Genomic DNA, 16,112 nt, shown 5'->3' with positions numbered 1-16,112 from the left:
AATCCAACATTCTATAATATTATAATTAATAACCATTAGTTATAACTGTATTTGACAAAGGTTCCTATGTACCTTCAGTATAAAACTTTCCTTCATAAGGGAGAAAACAAACATTCAAGGCATTTCAAAGCCTATTGGGATGATCTAAAGCCAATTCTAGATCAAGAGAACTTTTCTTAAAATTCAAACCCTTGAAGTATTGTCAAACTTGATTTTACCAAAAGATTATATATTAAAGTGTATTAGACAGGAAATAGGCTAGCAAAATTCAGTTCCTATGATTAAAAGATGGTTCTTTTTATATATTAAGTACTTGAATTATCTTACTAGAAAAGAACTAACCAAAATAAGGCTTATTTTCTAACTTCATTTGTTCTTGAGTGTGAACAGCGAATGACACTAATTGGATTTCTCTCATCAGTCTCCCTGACTACTTTGACATAAGCTATTTACCCTCTGTTTAGGGAGGCAAAATGGAAATTATTGACTCTTAAGTGTCCTTGGTTTAGGGAAGATAGAGTTTTATAGATGGTTGCAAATGCTGTTTTAATATTTCAGTTTCCCTGTTCTGCTTGTCCTGGCTTACTGGCCTTTATTATTTAGCCAATTTCCTTTTAACATTTCTTTTTATAAAATTCTTATAACTTCCATGGACATTCTTACAACTTTCAAAAAATTTTTACAACTTCCAGAAATAATCACCTCTTTAAAAAATTTTTTTTATTGATTAAGTTATTACATATGTGTCCTTATCCTCACGTTACACCCTATCCCCCCACTCATGCCCTCATCCCCCTGTTGTCTGTGTCCATTGGTTAGGCCTATATGCTTGCATATAAGTCCTTTGGTTGGTCTCTTCCCCTTACCCCCACTCTCCCCTACCTTCCCTCTGAGGTTTTATGGTCTGATCGATGCAGAAATGATCACCTTTAGAAACCACCCTCTTTTTCCTTCAAAATGTATAACCATGCCTCAGTCCTTCCATTAAGTATTTCTACTCTAATATTCTTTCTTTCTGTCATACCATCAGCAACTTGTACAGACCTTTTCTTTTTTTTAAATGTATTATAATTCTTCACTTTTAGAAATCTTAATTATTCAATGATTACCAAAAGGTAAACAGCCAGCATTTCTTAGATTAACTTTTATGAACATACTTTAAATGCATTTTTACTTCAAGAAAATATACCTTCAAAAAGTACAAGAGACCTTCTGTAATAAAAACTAAGAGCAGGCAAATTAAAACTTGTCTAGCAATCAATGTTTCAGTTTTTAAAAAAATATTCTAGATGTTTATTATTTAACCCAACAATGCTTCAAAACCTTTAAGTTAATTAAGACTTTTGGAAAATTATGTATAGGCATATGAGGTTAGAGAAAAGGCAGGGGGAGGAGGGAGCAGGCTGTTCCCAGGCCTCTAGCCACTTGGATTTAAACTGCCAGATTTTTCCTTATAGATAACATGTTACGGTTACTGCTGTGGCTTCTGTTTCTGGCCCTCTGGGCCAGCCCTTCCCTAGGCCACTTGTTCCACAGTTGTGAACATGATGTTAGTTTTCTGTTTTTGACTTTCTTATTTTTATGTACATAGATTTTCTGAGCCTCTTTTAACAGCTTTTCTGCACTTCTATCCTCCAGTTTTCTACCTTTGCAGTTTTCTTGAAATGTCAGGTCAACTATTGGTTACAAAATGTAATTTTTAGTATTCCAGGTGGCTGAAGAATATACAGGAGTACCCATAGATACAGGAAAAAACCATTTATTTCCAGATGTACTAGTACAGTGACTCAAGGGGTCAGTTCTCCAAATCCTGAGTAAACCAATATGGAGGAAGCTTTCTCTTTATACCCTTTGGTTTCTTTGTCCCCCAAATATGGATCATACTTTTGAAACTTAAGCAGGATTCACAAAAAGCCCCGTGTGTTAGGATGGGGGCTATGAGACCACACCTAAAGGCCTGGCCTGGCGCCAGCGCTGATAACCCACTCCGGGGGTTGTGTATTGTTCATGGTTTATGGCCTCTGTAAAATGGAAGTATTTAGGTAAACAGGCCTTGCAAGACCAGATAATTAAGGAAGGGGCAGTGACTAGACCAGGGGTGGGCAAACTTTTTGACTCGAGGGCCACAATGGGTTCTTAAACTGGACCGGAGGACCGGAACAAAAGCATGGATGGAGTGTTTGTGTGAACTAATATAAATTCAAAGTAAACATCATTACATAAAAGGGGTCGGTCTTTTTTTTTTTTTAGTTTTATTCATTTCAAACGGGCCGTAGTTTGCCCACGGCTGGACTAGACTATAAGCTAACAGAAATGTGCATTAGGGATACAGATTCAGGGTGCTGGCACCCCCCCTCCCCCAATATCTTATTTTCCTCATCATTAGGAAGGACTCATGTGTTTTTTGGAGTTCATGGACTTTTCTTGCCTGTTAATTTTATTGAAAGTGGAATTTGCTGTTTTGGTCCCCATTTGTAACTTTGAATTGTTTCCAAATGGTGAAAAAGGTAAGATTCATATCTAAGCTATTGTACTGATCATATTAACAAGACTTTTCTCCCCCACTTGGGATAGTCAGAGAACCATGAAAGACTGGAGAGGAATAAATTATAACTCTAAGTGCTGCAAAGGAGATTGAAATTGTATGCATGAAAACAAGATCCTTAAAGAAACAGAAGGTGTGGGATCCATAGCCATATGCAAAGAACAGAGACATGATTTTATTTTTAAATATGTTTAAAGCTATGTAACAGACTGTTGCCAGTGGAAATCACGTTCTTCCACGGGATCTTAAGGAAAGCATCCCAATTCCAAGGATACCATGCACAGGAGATTGTGGTGTGGCAAGATTTATTCAGGAAGCCTGCCCCTGCGTTTTCAATGTCCCATCTCCCTCTGTACCTTCATGGAAAAAGTCCAATCTTGTCTTCATAAAGACCAGTGTCCAGAATTTGTTTCATATTAAAGCTTAGTCCTTTGGAGCTTATTCAGTCTGCCTCAGCTCTGGTGGACTGCTAGACCCACATGGAAGTGTTTTTTGTTGTTGTTGTTGTTGTTTTTTTTGGGGGGGGGCAAAGGACCCCCCCGCCCCCAGACCCTCCCACCCCCAATCTTCAGTACCAGAGCAGGGCAGGGAAAAGTGTTAATCCTTGTCCGGGCAATTCTGTGATTCCCTGTAGTATGTGTGAAGATAGTGAAGCTATAGCTTCCTGATGAAGCAAACAGGCTAAATGTCCACTTCAGCTCTCCAGCCCATTAGGCTGAACAATGCCCGACTCTCTTTGCTTTCTTCCTTAATTAATATGTAGGCTAACAAATCTTGTTTGGTTTTCTTTGTGCTTCTCCAATAGTCAAATAAAATTGATGGTACAAGAACATGCATCCCTGAGACAGCATAAAACCTGGGTCCCGGGTTCCAAGGACACTGGATAAGAAAAAATAAATCACAGAGCTGGCACCAGCCTGCCACCCCTGGCTGGGATCCCAGAGACTCCAGATAGCCAGAAAACAAACAAACAAACCAACAAACAAACCAACAAACAAAACACCAGGTAAGTCCACCACAAAAATATAATCAGCCCTCCACTCCCTATGAAAAATGTCTTATCTCTTCTACTTGCTTTCTGAACACCCCCCCACCCCACCCCAAACAGTTGAATAGCAGCGCAGGCTCAGAGATCAGGAGCCCTCCCACCTCCCTCGTCAATAAAAGCCTTTCCCTCAAGCCCTTTGGGGAGCAGACCCATCCCTCTTTTCTGTCCGGGTGTAGGCTGCCTTGTGCACAAGTTCAAGTCTTTTCCTGAACTTTTTCTTTTTTTCTGGCGAACTCCCTTGATTTCTAACATGGAGGATCACAAGAACCAGGTCACAGGTAACACCCCTAGTATCATTGTATTCAGGTGAAGAAAGTGAGGTAACTCTTCCAATTTTACCTATGGCCTTACACACGTTATGGCCATCTTCAGAGTCACCACTACCGTCCTCAACACACACATTGACGCTCTTGACAGCCCGCCCCCTTCAGCCCCATTCTGAGCTCCGGGATTACATTCCCTGGTGTGACTTGGATCTGAGACTTTCAGGTTTCCACTCCCTGAGCAGTGAAGGTTCCCCACCTGATGAAGGCCAAAATGGCTATTTAGTTAGACCCTAGTATTCGCAGAGTGGGTTTGCAAGTCCGAGAAGAGGGACAGCCCCACACGTCCCCGTGGGAAAGCTCAATGCAGAAAGTCATCTGTGACAATTTTCTACTTGGGCGGGAGCTTCACCCTTTCTGGTTCAAGACTACGTTTCCCAGAAGTACTTGCGGCTCTAATCAACTTCCAGCGAGAACTGGGCTACCTTTTTCTATTTCTCAAGGAACATATGACTCCCTGGGATTGGCCGGGTGTATGGAAGAAACTGGTCTCCAGGGTATGAGATCTACCTGGTGTGGGAGCGCATTCTGAGCCTGCGTCTAGATCTCAAAGACTCATGGCAGAGCTGTCGGCGTAGCCTAGAGTATGCGATATCGGGGAAACGCGAGAGACGGGCGCCATCTTGACCAAACGGATCCGGGTCGGGACTACGTTTCCCAGAGGGCCCCGCGGGAACAGGTCCACCTCTACACTAGCCTGTGGAACCCTGGGCCTTCCAGGAAGGTGGAGTGCCAGGTGAGCGGCCTTGGTCTTGGGAGCTTGACCAGGTTTCTCAGGTGCGTCCCTGATGGAGTCTCGGGCCTGTGTGAGTTGGTCGGGCTGGGGAGAAGTGTGAGATTCCATCTGTACGATTGTGACCCCATGTGACTGCGGCGTTGTGCGTGTGAGTGTGATTGTATGCCTCATGGTGGGTGTGTCATTGTGACTGATTATGCGCGGAGTTCTGTGTGCAGGTGTCACTGTGGATATCCTCGTTGTAGGTGTGTGATTGTGACAGTATGCGGCACTGTGTGTAGGTGTGACTGTTTACCCTTGGTCGACTGTGATTGTGTGTGTGTTCGTATAACTTTTTGTTTTGTTTTAGCTATATTTTTATTGATTTCAGGGAGGAAGGGAGAGAGAGATAGAAACGTAAGTGATGAGAGAGAATCATTGATCGCTGCCCCCTGCACACCCCACACTTGGACCGAGCCCACAACCCGGGCATGAGTCCTGATGGGAATCTAATTGTGAACTCCTGGTTCATAGGTCCAGGGCTCAACCACTGAGCCATGATGGCTGACTGGGATATTTGTGCCTGTGTGTGTTTGTGTGTGTGTGTGTGGGGGGGGGGGGGGGGGGGAGGGCAGCGGAGTGTAGAGAATCTGTGAGTATGTGGCTATGACTGTTATCTGAGGGCTGAGTGTTTGTGATTGAGGTTGTATAAATGTTAGCAGCAGTAAGTGTACTGGATGCCTGTGACTGAGGATGTGTGAGTGTGATCATGTAACTGTTTGTGGCATTCTTTGTGCAGTTGGAGGGTGCCTGTAATTGTGCCAGGGTGGACAGTGTGTTGATGTGTGAGGTTAGGAAAAATTTTGGTGTTGGACAACAGACTTTTCCCCTTTTCATACCTGAAATACTAAAGATATCCCAGACTCCTCTGGTCTCTTCCATGGGTGGTTGGTGTGGGTCCAAAGCTACCTCTGATCTGATGAGCGTGGGCCACAAGGAAAACCTGGCATCTCTGATTTCTTTCTCTTTCCTCAGCTCTTCTTCTCAAGAGGTCCTCAGAAGAAGGAGGAATGGCTGTGGACCAAGCCAAATGCAAGGTGCTCTGGGGCTTCCTTTATGCTCTCTTTCTCCTGGATTGTATTGTTTAACATAGACTCATTAAATATCCTCTTCCTACAACTTTTCATTCAAGAAAATAGTGGGAAGCCCTAGGGATGGGCACACAGATCCCAGTATACATACATCCTCATTTCCTTCTTTGTGATGTTCATTTATTAATTTAGAAAATAGCTCAGTTACTCCTGTGTGCTAAGTTTTCCCTTTTTAAATACACACACAAAACATGCCACGGTTATTTTAAAGAATTTGGAAAATAGGAAGTTACAAAGAGTATAGCCAGTCAATGTTTTGATTTATTTCCTTCTAATACATTTCTTATGCATGTATAGTATACATTATTTCAAGATTGGAATCTTACAGCACTTACCATTTCATAGCTTATGTTTTCACTAAAATTATCTGTAGCTATTATTTAGTTTCTTTTTCATTCTTAAAAAAAATTCCTGAATACTACATATATAAACAAAAGTGCTTAAAATATAAGTTTAAGAAGTAACTGTAAAGGGAAACTGTTTAACAAAAACTTGCATTAGCACTCCAGAAACCACAGTTAGTCCTACCCACAGAGAAAAAAACTAATCCTTATCCTGACTTTAAGGTGGTAATTTGTTGTTTTATTTACCATACATTGACACATCCCTAAAAGATATAGTTTAGTTTTGACATTTAACTTTGTAGAAATGAAACTGTGCTGTGTAATGTTGTTTTGAGTCTTGATTTTCCTACATAATACTGTATTTCTTTAGGATCACTCTTGTGAATTGTTTAATAAAATTACCTACAGCTTGGTTAGTGAGTGGATGAGACAAGTTTTTGGCTCCTTTGAAAGAACTGCTCTGAACATATATTTATAAGTATCTTGGTGCACACATGGGTGCTTTCCTAGGGCATAAACATATCAATGGAATTGCCGGGATTTACAATATGTGTGCATCTTTAAATTTCCTAGATATTGCCAGATTATTTTTCAAAATGCTTGTACGAGTTCAATTCCTACAGCAGTTTGTAAACATAGTCATCCTGTATTCTCTCCAATACTTGTTTACTTGGTATTTTAATTTTGATGATATATATAGTTTTAAAAGGATAACATACATTCCTCAAAGCACAGAACTTAAAATATATGTCTGATGAATATTATAAAGGGAGTATATTCATTTAACTAGAGCTCAAATCAGATCAGGAGATAGAATATTACTAGCATTCCAGAATATTGATTCTTGTCCCATGTACTCACTACCCATCTCTCCTAAAGATAACCATTATTCTGTCTTCTATAGCCATAGATTATTTTTACATATCCTTGAATTTTATATAAATAGAATCATAAAATATCTCCTCTTTTATGCTTGACTTCTTTTGTTCGACATTAAATTTCACTTGTAGCATGAATGTACTATGTGATATTATGTAGTATGAATATGTGAAATTCATCTATGTTCCTTCACCTAGTTGTAGGTGATTTATTATTATTATTGTTTAAAATTCCCTTAAGTGAACATACCACATTTTTTTAGTCATTCCATTATTGATTGGCATTTGGGTTGTTTTCAGATTGGGGCTATTATGATAAAGGCTGATGTGAACATACTTGTACATCTTTTGGTTTACATATGAATGCATTTTTATTAGGTATGTTCCTGTGTCATAGTTGAGGCATATATCAGCTTTAATATAATACTAACAGTTTTCCTAAATAGTTTTATATCAATTTACACTACTAACTTCATTGTATGAGAATAAACTTTATAACAGGAGGCTTTATTAGCGATACAGAATGATAGTTAACAATGTAAAGGTTAGTCCACCAGCAAGATATTACAGTTTTAAATGTGTATTCCCTCATAAAATGACTTCAAATATATTTGACAGAACTAACTAGCAGACAAGTCACAATTGTAGTGGGGGATTTTTAGCACTTTTCTCAATAGCTGATAAAACAACCAATAAATGCCCCATAAAGTATATAATATTTCAACAATGTGATTGACAAATGACCTAATTGATATACATAGGACAGTGTTCTTTACAGCTACAGTATATATTACTTTCAGATGCATATGAAGCAGTTACCTAAATTGATTATATTCTGGATCATAAAGGGAATTTCAGTATATTTCAGAGGAGTGAAATAATGTTGTATGTTTTCTGACCACAGTGGAATTCAGCTAGAAGTCAATAACAAAAACATAATTAGAAAATTCCATATTTGGGATTTAAGCAATGTTTTATAAATAAGTGGTGAATCAAAGAAGAAGTTGCAATAGAAATTAAAAATATTTTTAAGTGTATGATAATGAAAATATAAAAATGTGTAGTGTTGCTGAAGCTGAAGAAAATATGTAGCCATAAATGCATATGCTAGTAAAGAAGAATGCTAAAAAATTAATGATCTATATATTCATCTCAAGAAGTTAAGAAAAAATATACTGAAACCAAAAGAAAGCCTAAAATAGGAAATAATAAGAATAAGAGCTCAAATATAAATTTATATATATTAGAACATAAAGTGAATGTACAATCACTCTGGCTGGTGTGGCTCAGTTGGTTAGAGCATTGTCCCATACACTTAATGGTTGTGGGTTTGATTCCCGGTCTGGGCACATACCTAGGTTGCAGGTTCTGTCCCTGGCAACCAATCAATGTTTCTCTCTCTCCATGAATAAATAATAGATAGATAGATAGATAGAAAAATAAGTAAATAAAGAAATAATGAATGTACAATAGAGAACATTAACAAAGCCAGAGGTTTATTTTGGGGATTAATAAATTGATAAACTTCTAGCAAAATTTAAAAATTAAAAAAAGGAGGTAGGACACAAATACCAAATCAGATTTGAGAGGAAAAAAAAAAGACTAATTTTAAGGCTGAGTTCTTAGTTAATTCTTGTTTGGTACCTGAGACTTAGTTGCACAGTAAAAGATTATTAAATCTGAACCAGTGACCATTACACTCAGTCCCTTTTTATACTTCATTGGGTATGTAAATTCATTTTTTAATACGGATTTTTAGTTTTGTAACTCATTTCCTTTATTGGACATTGTGTGTGCTTTAAGTTTTTTTTTTTTAAATATATTTTATTGATTTTTCACAGAGAGGAAGGGAGAGGGATAGAGAGTTAGAAACATTGATGAGAGAGAAACATCGACCAGCTGCCTCCCGCACACCCCGCACTGGGGATGTGCCCACAACCAAGGTGCGTGCGCTTGACCAGAATCGAACCTGGGACCTTTCAGTCCGCAAGCCAACGCTCTATCCACTGAGCCAAACTGGTTAGGGCTGTGTGCTTTAAGTTTTACATGGCCTGCAGTATCATTACAACTTACCATGCTATCATGATGGATTTAATATGTTAACAAAATGTTCATTTCCTAAGTGATAATGGGTTGAGTATGCAATGAATTCTTTGGGACATTCAACTTATTTATTATTTTATCATACCCTATCTCTATTGGATTTGTGTCTGCTGGTTCTGACTAATATGGAATACCTTTCCTATCTTGGGTTATTATGTGAGGCCGAGCTGTGATAGTCCTTCCCTGGTTTGATTTAGTGTTCCCTTTTTTCTGAGGCTGGCTTTTTCAGAGTTCCCAGAGTTTATACTGTTCAGACTGTACAGATGGAAACAAGCACATTAATTAGGTCATATACAAATAATAGGATGAGAAAATATAAATAATAGGACAAGAAAAAATAAATATATAATCACTGACTAATTATGGCAAGGAAAAAGACTTTTTACTCACCCTCTCTTTTGTATACTTCATTTTTTTTTCATGCTTCATGTTATTTTGGGCTTAAAGCATTTTCTGATGTTTTAACTTACTGATGGTTGTCATATTTCATCATAGTAAAAGGAGGAGTGGCAGGAGAATTATAGTATGTCATTACATAAATTTTTATTACATATCCAATGACAGCCCTTTTAAGGAGAGTCTTTTATTAAAAAATATACTTTTATTGATTTCAGAGAGAAAGGGAGAGGGAGAGAGATAGAAACATCAGTGATGAGAGAGAATCATTGATTGGCTGCCTCCTGCACGCTGCCTATGGGGGATTGAGCCCACAACCCCGGGCACGTGCCCTTGACTGTAATCAAACCCAGGACCCTTCAGTCCGCAGGCCAATGCTCTATCCACTGAGCGAAACCAGCCAAGGCAAGGAGAGTCTTAAGAGGAATCTTTCCAGCACAGCACCTGTGATACTTTTAGAAACAACCTCACCTGTTGACAACAGCAGAAGGTTCCAGATCTAACAAAAATTTTTTTTCTGATGTAAGACTTGGAGTCAGCTATTATCCAGGAACTCCTTTTTTTTTATTTACTTTGTCTTCACTTCTCTTTTTTCCTTCTTGGAACTGAATAAAAGACCAAAAATGGGAGACTTATGTTATACCTGACAGTTTATGTTGGGTAAAAGTGGTACTGTTATTGGTCTATTTTAAGTGGTAAGAGTCTATTTTAAGAGCTCAAAAGAGTTCTTTTTAAGGTTTTGTGTTCACATGAACTTTCCTCTAGTTTTCTTATGGTAAGTTATTTTTTCCAGCTTTCAAAAATTTTGTCATACTTTGGTAGATTATTGGGGAATTAATTGGGGAAATAATTAAATCTGAGGCATTTCCACAATAAATATGTATTATGGAATAACAAGAAAAATTTGCTTTTTTAAAAATAATAAGACTTGCCCTAACCGGTTTGGCTCAGTGGATAGAGCATCGGCCTATGGACTGAAAGGTCCCAAGTTTGATTCCAGTCAAGGGCATGTACTTTGGTTGCGGGCACATCCCCAGTAGGGGATGTGCACGAGGCGTCTAGTTGATGTTTCTCTCTCATCGATGTTTCTAACTCTCTATCCCTCCCCTTCCTCTCTGTAAAAAATAAAAAAATATATTTAAAAAATAATAATAAGACTTAAAAGAAATTTCACACTCAGGTGGGCACCTCCTTCCTCAGGAAAGATATAACAGCTATCTGAAGCTATTAAATATTAGCTTCATTATACACTAATTGAACACTCCAGTGTCTATGATTTCACTTTCCTTTTGACTCTATTAACCTAAAAGTTATCAGGCACAAGGGTAGGAAAGTTAGAATACAGATAGTGTTTGAAAAACAAGCACATAGTGCTTTGAGCAGGCTTACTCTGAATTAAATTTGTATGATGTAGATAAAAAGTTAACTGAAAACCTGAAGTTTACTCAAGAAAAAATCAGGATGAACAGTTTTCTTGGACCTAATCTTTTTCTGGCTTAATTTATTCCTCAATCCATTCTCCTGGGCAAAAATCATGCAAAGATATATTGGTTCCCCTTTCCCATTAGCCACTCAAAATGTTTATACCACCCTCACTTGCTTTGTACTGCTAGAAAATAGAGTTATTGCCTACTCCAACGTGAATGGGAATGCCTTTGAAAAAGTAATGGACTATAATGGAATTTATAATAGAAAAGCATTATAAAGAATTGGGTTCTTAAAAACGAATGTCACTCAATGTTATTAGTTACAAGGAAAGTGTAAATCAAAACCACAATGAAGTACCTACTAGATACCTACATACGTTTTAGTATGGCTATGGTAAAAAGGACAGATCATAAGAAGTGTTGGTTAGGATTGGAGAAATTGTTGGTAGGATGTAAACTGGTGCAACTATTTCAGAAACCAGTTTGACAGTTCTTTAAAAAGTTAAGCAGAGTTAGCATATGACCCAGCAGATCCTCTCCTAGTTATATACCCAAGAAAATTGAAAAAATATTCAACAAAAAACTTGTACATGAATGTTCATGGTAGCATTCACAATAGCCAAAAAGTGGAAGTAATCCAAATGCCCATCCATCAATAGATAAACAAAATGTGATATATTTATACAATGGGGTATTATTTGCCAATAAAAAGTAATGATGTTCTGATACATGCTATAACATGGACATAACCAAGACAACATGTTAAGTGAAAGAATCTAATTACAAAAGGCCATATATTGTATAATTCCATTTATATGAAATGTCTAGAATAGGTAGAAAGTAGATTATGTAAAGTATATTGGCATAAGGCTAGGGAGGGTGAGGGTACATGGGTTGGGGGGAGGGTGAGAGTTAATAAGCTATCTCACTAGTACAGGATTCTCTTTGGGGTGATAAAGGCATTCTTAAATTGATTGTGATGATGGTTGCACATATCTGTGAATATACGAAGAACCATCACATTGCTCACATTAAATAAGTAAAATGCACGGTATGCAAATTATATCTCAATAAAGCTATTTAAAAATAAATATAATCAGTTAAGAAAATTAAAACAGATCTTAGCTATTATCTCCTTCAAATTGAAAAAGTAATGATGTTCTGATACATGCTATAACATGGACATAACCAAGACAACATGTTAAGTGAAAGAATCTAATTACAAAAGGCCATATATTGTATAATTCCATTTATATGAAATGTCTAGAATAGGTAGAAAGTAGATTAGTGGTTGCTTAGGGCTGGGGAAGGAAGGAAAATGGGAATTGACTATAAATGGGTTTTCTTTCAAGGGAGATGAAAATGTTCTAAAATTAGAACATTTGTGGTGATATACTAAGAAACATTGAATTATATATGTTAAATGAATGACTTATATGGTATGTGAAGTTTCTCCCCATAAAGCTGTTAATAAATAAAGCAAACCTAAAATTAGTGTATTAGAGTCTACATAAAATAGTATTATCCATGACTTTATAAGTGTGGCAGCTAGTTAATGAGTACATGGAGGTTTTTTATACTGTTTAAAATTTACTTTTGTGTATGTTTGAAAATTTTTATATTAAAAAGTTAAAACAAAAAAACGAACGCCTAGTGGTGAAAGACTGGGAGCCTTCATAGTAAAATCAAGAAGCATACACTATCCATAGGATTATTTAACATTTTTTATGCCTATTAGAAAAAGAGTACCCCTTAGGAAACAACTAGAGAACCATTGTTTTATTCTTTGCTATAACTTCTATCAGTCTGCTCTGTGTCTTAGTTGATTTTCTGCCCATGGATGTCAGTGTTGGGTAATAACCAACTTTCACTTTATGGTACTAATAAATACCATAATCTTTTTTAAAAAGTGTAAACTCCTGGCTTTTCTAGACGCTTGTAGTGATTGCTTCTCTCTTTCCTTTTCCTAAAATTCTTCTCTGTCCCACTTGGTATTCTCAACTTCCTTAGGTTGGGAGCAGGGGGGAAAAAAGAGGGAATAAGGGACAAGAAAAGGTTCAAGAGCCATTCTCTAGAGGTCAAGGAAGTTCTCTTTGATAGGCTTGATATAAATCCTGACCCAGGCCAGCTCTTAGTGTGGGGCTCATGTCTAGTCCCAGGAAAGAATTGGGCCCCAGTCTTTGTTCCTTTTAAACTCTGAGACACAGGGGGAGTTTTCCTAAGACCTCTCACTGCATTCCACTTGGAATTGTGGTGGCACTGCAGTCCCCTCTTCTTATGAGGTAGGAATACAGAGCACACCAGTGCTTTCCAAAAATAGGTCTTTCTTTCAAAGACAGCCTTCTTTTATATACTCTCCAATCACTCAAATACCTCTGGAATAGACATTGAATTAAAACAAGGGCACAAATTAGGATTCCATCCAGTTCCTTTTGCACTATACATTAGATGGCCAAAATTTTCACTGGAATGCAGAGTTTCATAGCCCCTATTGTCTTGCTCTCCTTCTCCAGGACTTCTCCTAAACTGAGAATCAGAGGGTGTTTTTTTTTTAATTGTAATTTTTCAATTACAGTTGACATACAGTATTATATTAATTTCAGGTATACAACATACTGATTATACATTTAGATAACTTAAGAAGAGATTACCCTAATAAGTCTAGTACCCATCTAACAAAATATAGTTATTAAAATATTATTGACAATATTTCCTATAGGGTACTTTATATCCCTGTGACTTTTTGTATAACTACCCATTTGCACTTCTTAATCCTTTCATGTTTTTTCACCAAACTCCCCAATCCTGCTCCCCTCTGGTGACCACCAAGTCTTTGTATCAGTGAATTTGTTCCTGTTTTTCTTGTTCATTTATTTTGTTTTTTAGATTTCAAATATAAGTGAAATCATATGGTATTTATCTTTTTCCTGTCTGACTTATTTCACTTAGCATAATGCCCTCTAGGTTCATCATGTTGTCACAAATGGCAAAATTTTTATTCTTTTCTGTGACTGAGTAATATTCCATTGTACATAGGTATCACATCTTTATCCTGTCAATTATCAAAGGACAGTTTGCTTCTGTATCTTGGCTATTGTAAATAATACTGCACTGAACATAGGGATTCATTTATCTTTTCAAATTAGCGTTTTGGATTTCTTCAGATAAATACCCAAAAGTGGAATTGCTTGGTTATATGGTAATTCTATTTAATTTTTTTAAGAGAATCTTTTTGCTGTTCTAGGTGTTTTGTTTTTCCATATAATTTATTTTTTAAATATATTTTTTATTAAGGAGAGGGAAAGGGAGATAGAAACATCAATGATGAGAGAAAATCATTGACCAACTGCTTCCTGCATGCCCCCTACTGAGAAACGAGTCTGCAACCCTGGGCATGTGCCCTTGACTGGAATCAAACCTGGGACCCTTCACTCTGCAGGCCAATGCTCTATCCACTGAGCCAAACCGATTAGGGTTATATTTAATTTTTTGAGGAACCTTCATGCTGTTTTCCACAGTGGCTGCACAAATCTATGATCCTACCAACAGTACACGAGGATTCCCTTTTTTTCACATCCTCGCCAACATTTGTTGTCTGTTGATTTATTTGTGTGTGTGTGTGTGTGTGTGTGTGTGTGTGTCAAGCACTGCTTTATTTTTTATATTTTTACTGTTGACAGTATTACAAATGTCCCCCATTCCCATCCCTCCCCCTTTACACCCCTCCACTCAGCCCCTACCTCCTCCAGGTCTATGAATATAAGTATATACATTCTTTAGTATTTCTCTCCTTGTTCCCCCACTTTATCCTGTCAATTATCAAAGGACAGTTTGCTTCTGTATCTTGGCTATTGTAAATAATACTGCACTGAACATAGGGATTCATTTATCTTTTCAAATTAGCGTTTTGGATTTCTTCAGATAAATACCCAAAAGTGGAATTGCTTGGTTATATGGTAATTCTATTTAATTTTTTTAAGAGAATCTTTTTGCTGTTCTAGGTGTTTTGTTTTTCCATATAATTTATTTTTTAAATATATTTTTTATTGATTTTAGAGAGGAAGGGAGAGGGAGAGAGAGAGAGAGAAACATCAATGATGAGAGAAAATCATTGACCAACTGCTTCCTGCATGCCCCCTACTGAGAAACGAGTCTGCAACCCTGGGTAAGATTTTCAACATTTATAAATTACAATAAAATTAACTTATAATTAGGGCAGAATGTTTGTTTTTCTGTACTCTTCATATAATATCTTGGGTAAATTGCACTTACTAAAATAGTAGAAGTAATACCAAAAACCTTGACTACTATGAAAAGCTTTCAAAAGCTTTGACGATTGTCACTACAGTATTTGAATGTGGGTGTACTTCTAAGGCTAAGCATGACCATGTAGTCATTCTTCCTGTATTCATAGTCTCTGGACAATCTTCTCTAGAGTTTGATGCAAATCCCGACTTCCAGGGTGCAAGGCACTTCCTTCTCTTTAGGAGTCTCTTTGTACCTTATACCTTCAATAGGAATATAGGACGTATATTTTACTCAACCTTTCAATACACCTCCCTAACTCCACATAGAGGTATTGTCAGTCTGTTCCATGCCTCCATACTTAGGGTCTTATTTTGTTGGTCAATTCATTTTATTCATTAGATTCCACAAATAAGTGAGATCATGTGATATTTGTTTTTCTCAGATTGGCTTATTTCACTTAGCATAATAGTCTCCAGGTCATCCATGCTGTCCCAAAGGGTAGGAGATCCCTCCTTTTTTACAGCTGCATAGTACTCCATTGTGTAAATGTCCCACTGCTTTTTTATCCATCTATTGATGGGTGCTTGGGCAGTTTCCAAATTTTAGCTATTGTAAATAATGCTGCCATGACATAGGGGTTCATGTGTTCTTTCTTATTGGTGTTTTAGGGTTTATAAGGATACATTCCCAGAAGTGGGATTGCTGGATTAAATGGCAGTTCCATTTAAATTTTTTGAGGAAACTTCCTACTGTTTTCCCTAGTGGCTGCACCTATTCTTCATTCCCATCAGCAGTGAACTAGTATTCCCTTTTCTCCACATCATCACCAGCACTTGTTGTTTGTTGATTTTTTTAATGAAAGCCATCTGACAGGTGTGAGGTGATAACTCATTGTGGTTTTAACTTGCATTTCTCTGATAATTAGTTATTTTGT

General features: G+C 37.3%; 1 protein-coding gene across 1 annotated transcript in view; it reads left to right on the top strand.

The window, feature by feature from the left end:
• The first annotated feature begins 4,356 nt into the window (after nucleotides 1-4,356).
• The window catches only part of LOC102770562 (zinc finger protein 383), a 63,507-nt gene continuing 51,751 nt past the window's right edge, over nucleotides 4,357-16,112 (top strand). The window contains 2 exon segments of the mRNA XM_015562430.1: nucleotides 4,357-4,722; nucleotides 5,667-5,728. Of these exon segments, the coding sequence (XP_015417916.1) occupies nucleotides 4,503-4,722; nucleotides 5,667-5,728 (282 nt within the window). The 5' untranslated portion in view covers nucleotides 4,357-4,502.

Source organism: Myotis davidii, unplaced genomic scaffold (assembly GCF_000327345.1).
Source record: "Myotis davidii unplaced genomic scaffold, ASM32734v1 scaffold2438, whole genome shotgun sequence".
In the NCBI taxonomy this organism is placed as follows: domain Eukaryota; kingdom Metazoa; phylum Chordata; class Mammalia; order Chiroptera; family Vespertilionidae; genus Myotis; species Myotis davidii.
The sequence above is the reverse complement of the archived record's forward strand: the minus strand, read 5'-3'. Positions and strand labels throughout refer to the sequence as shown.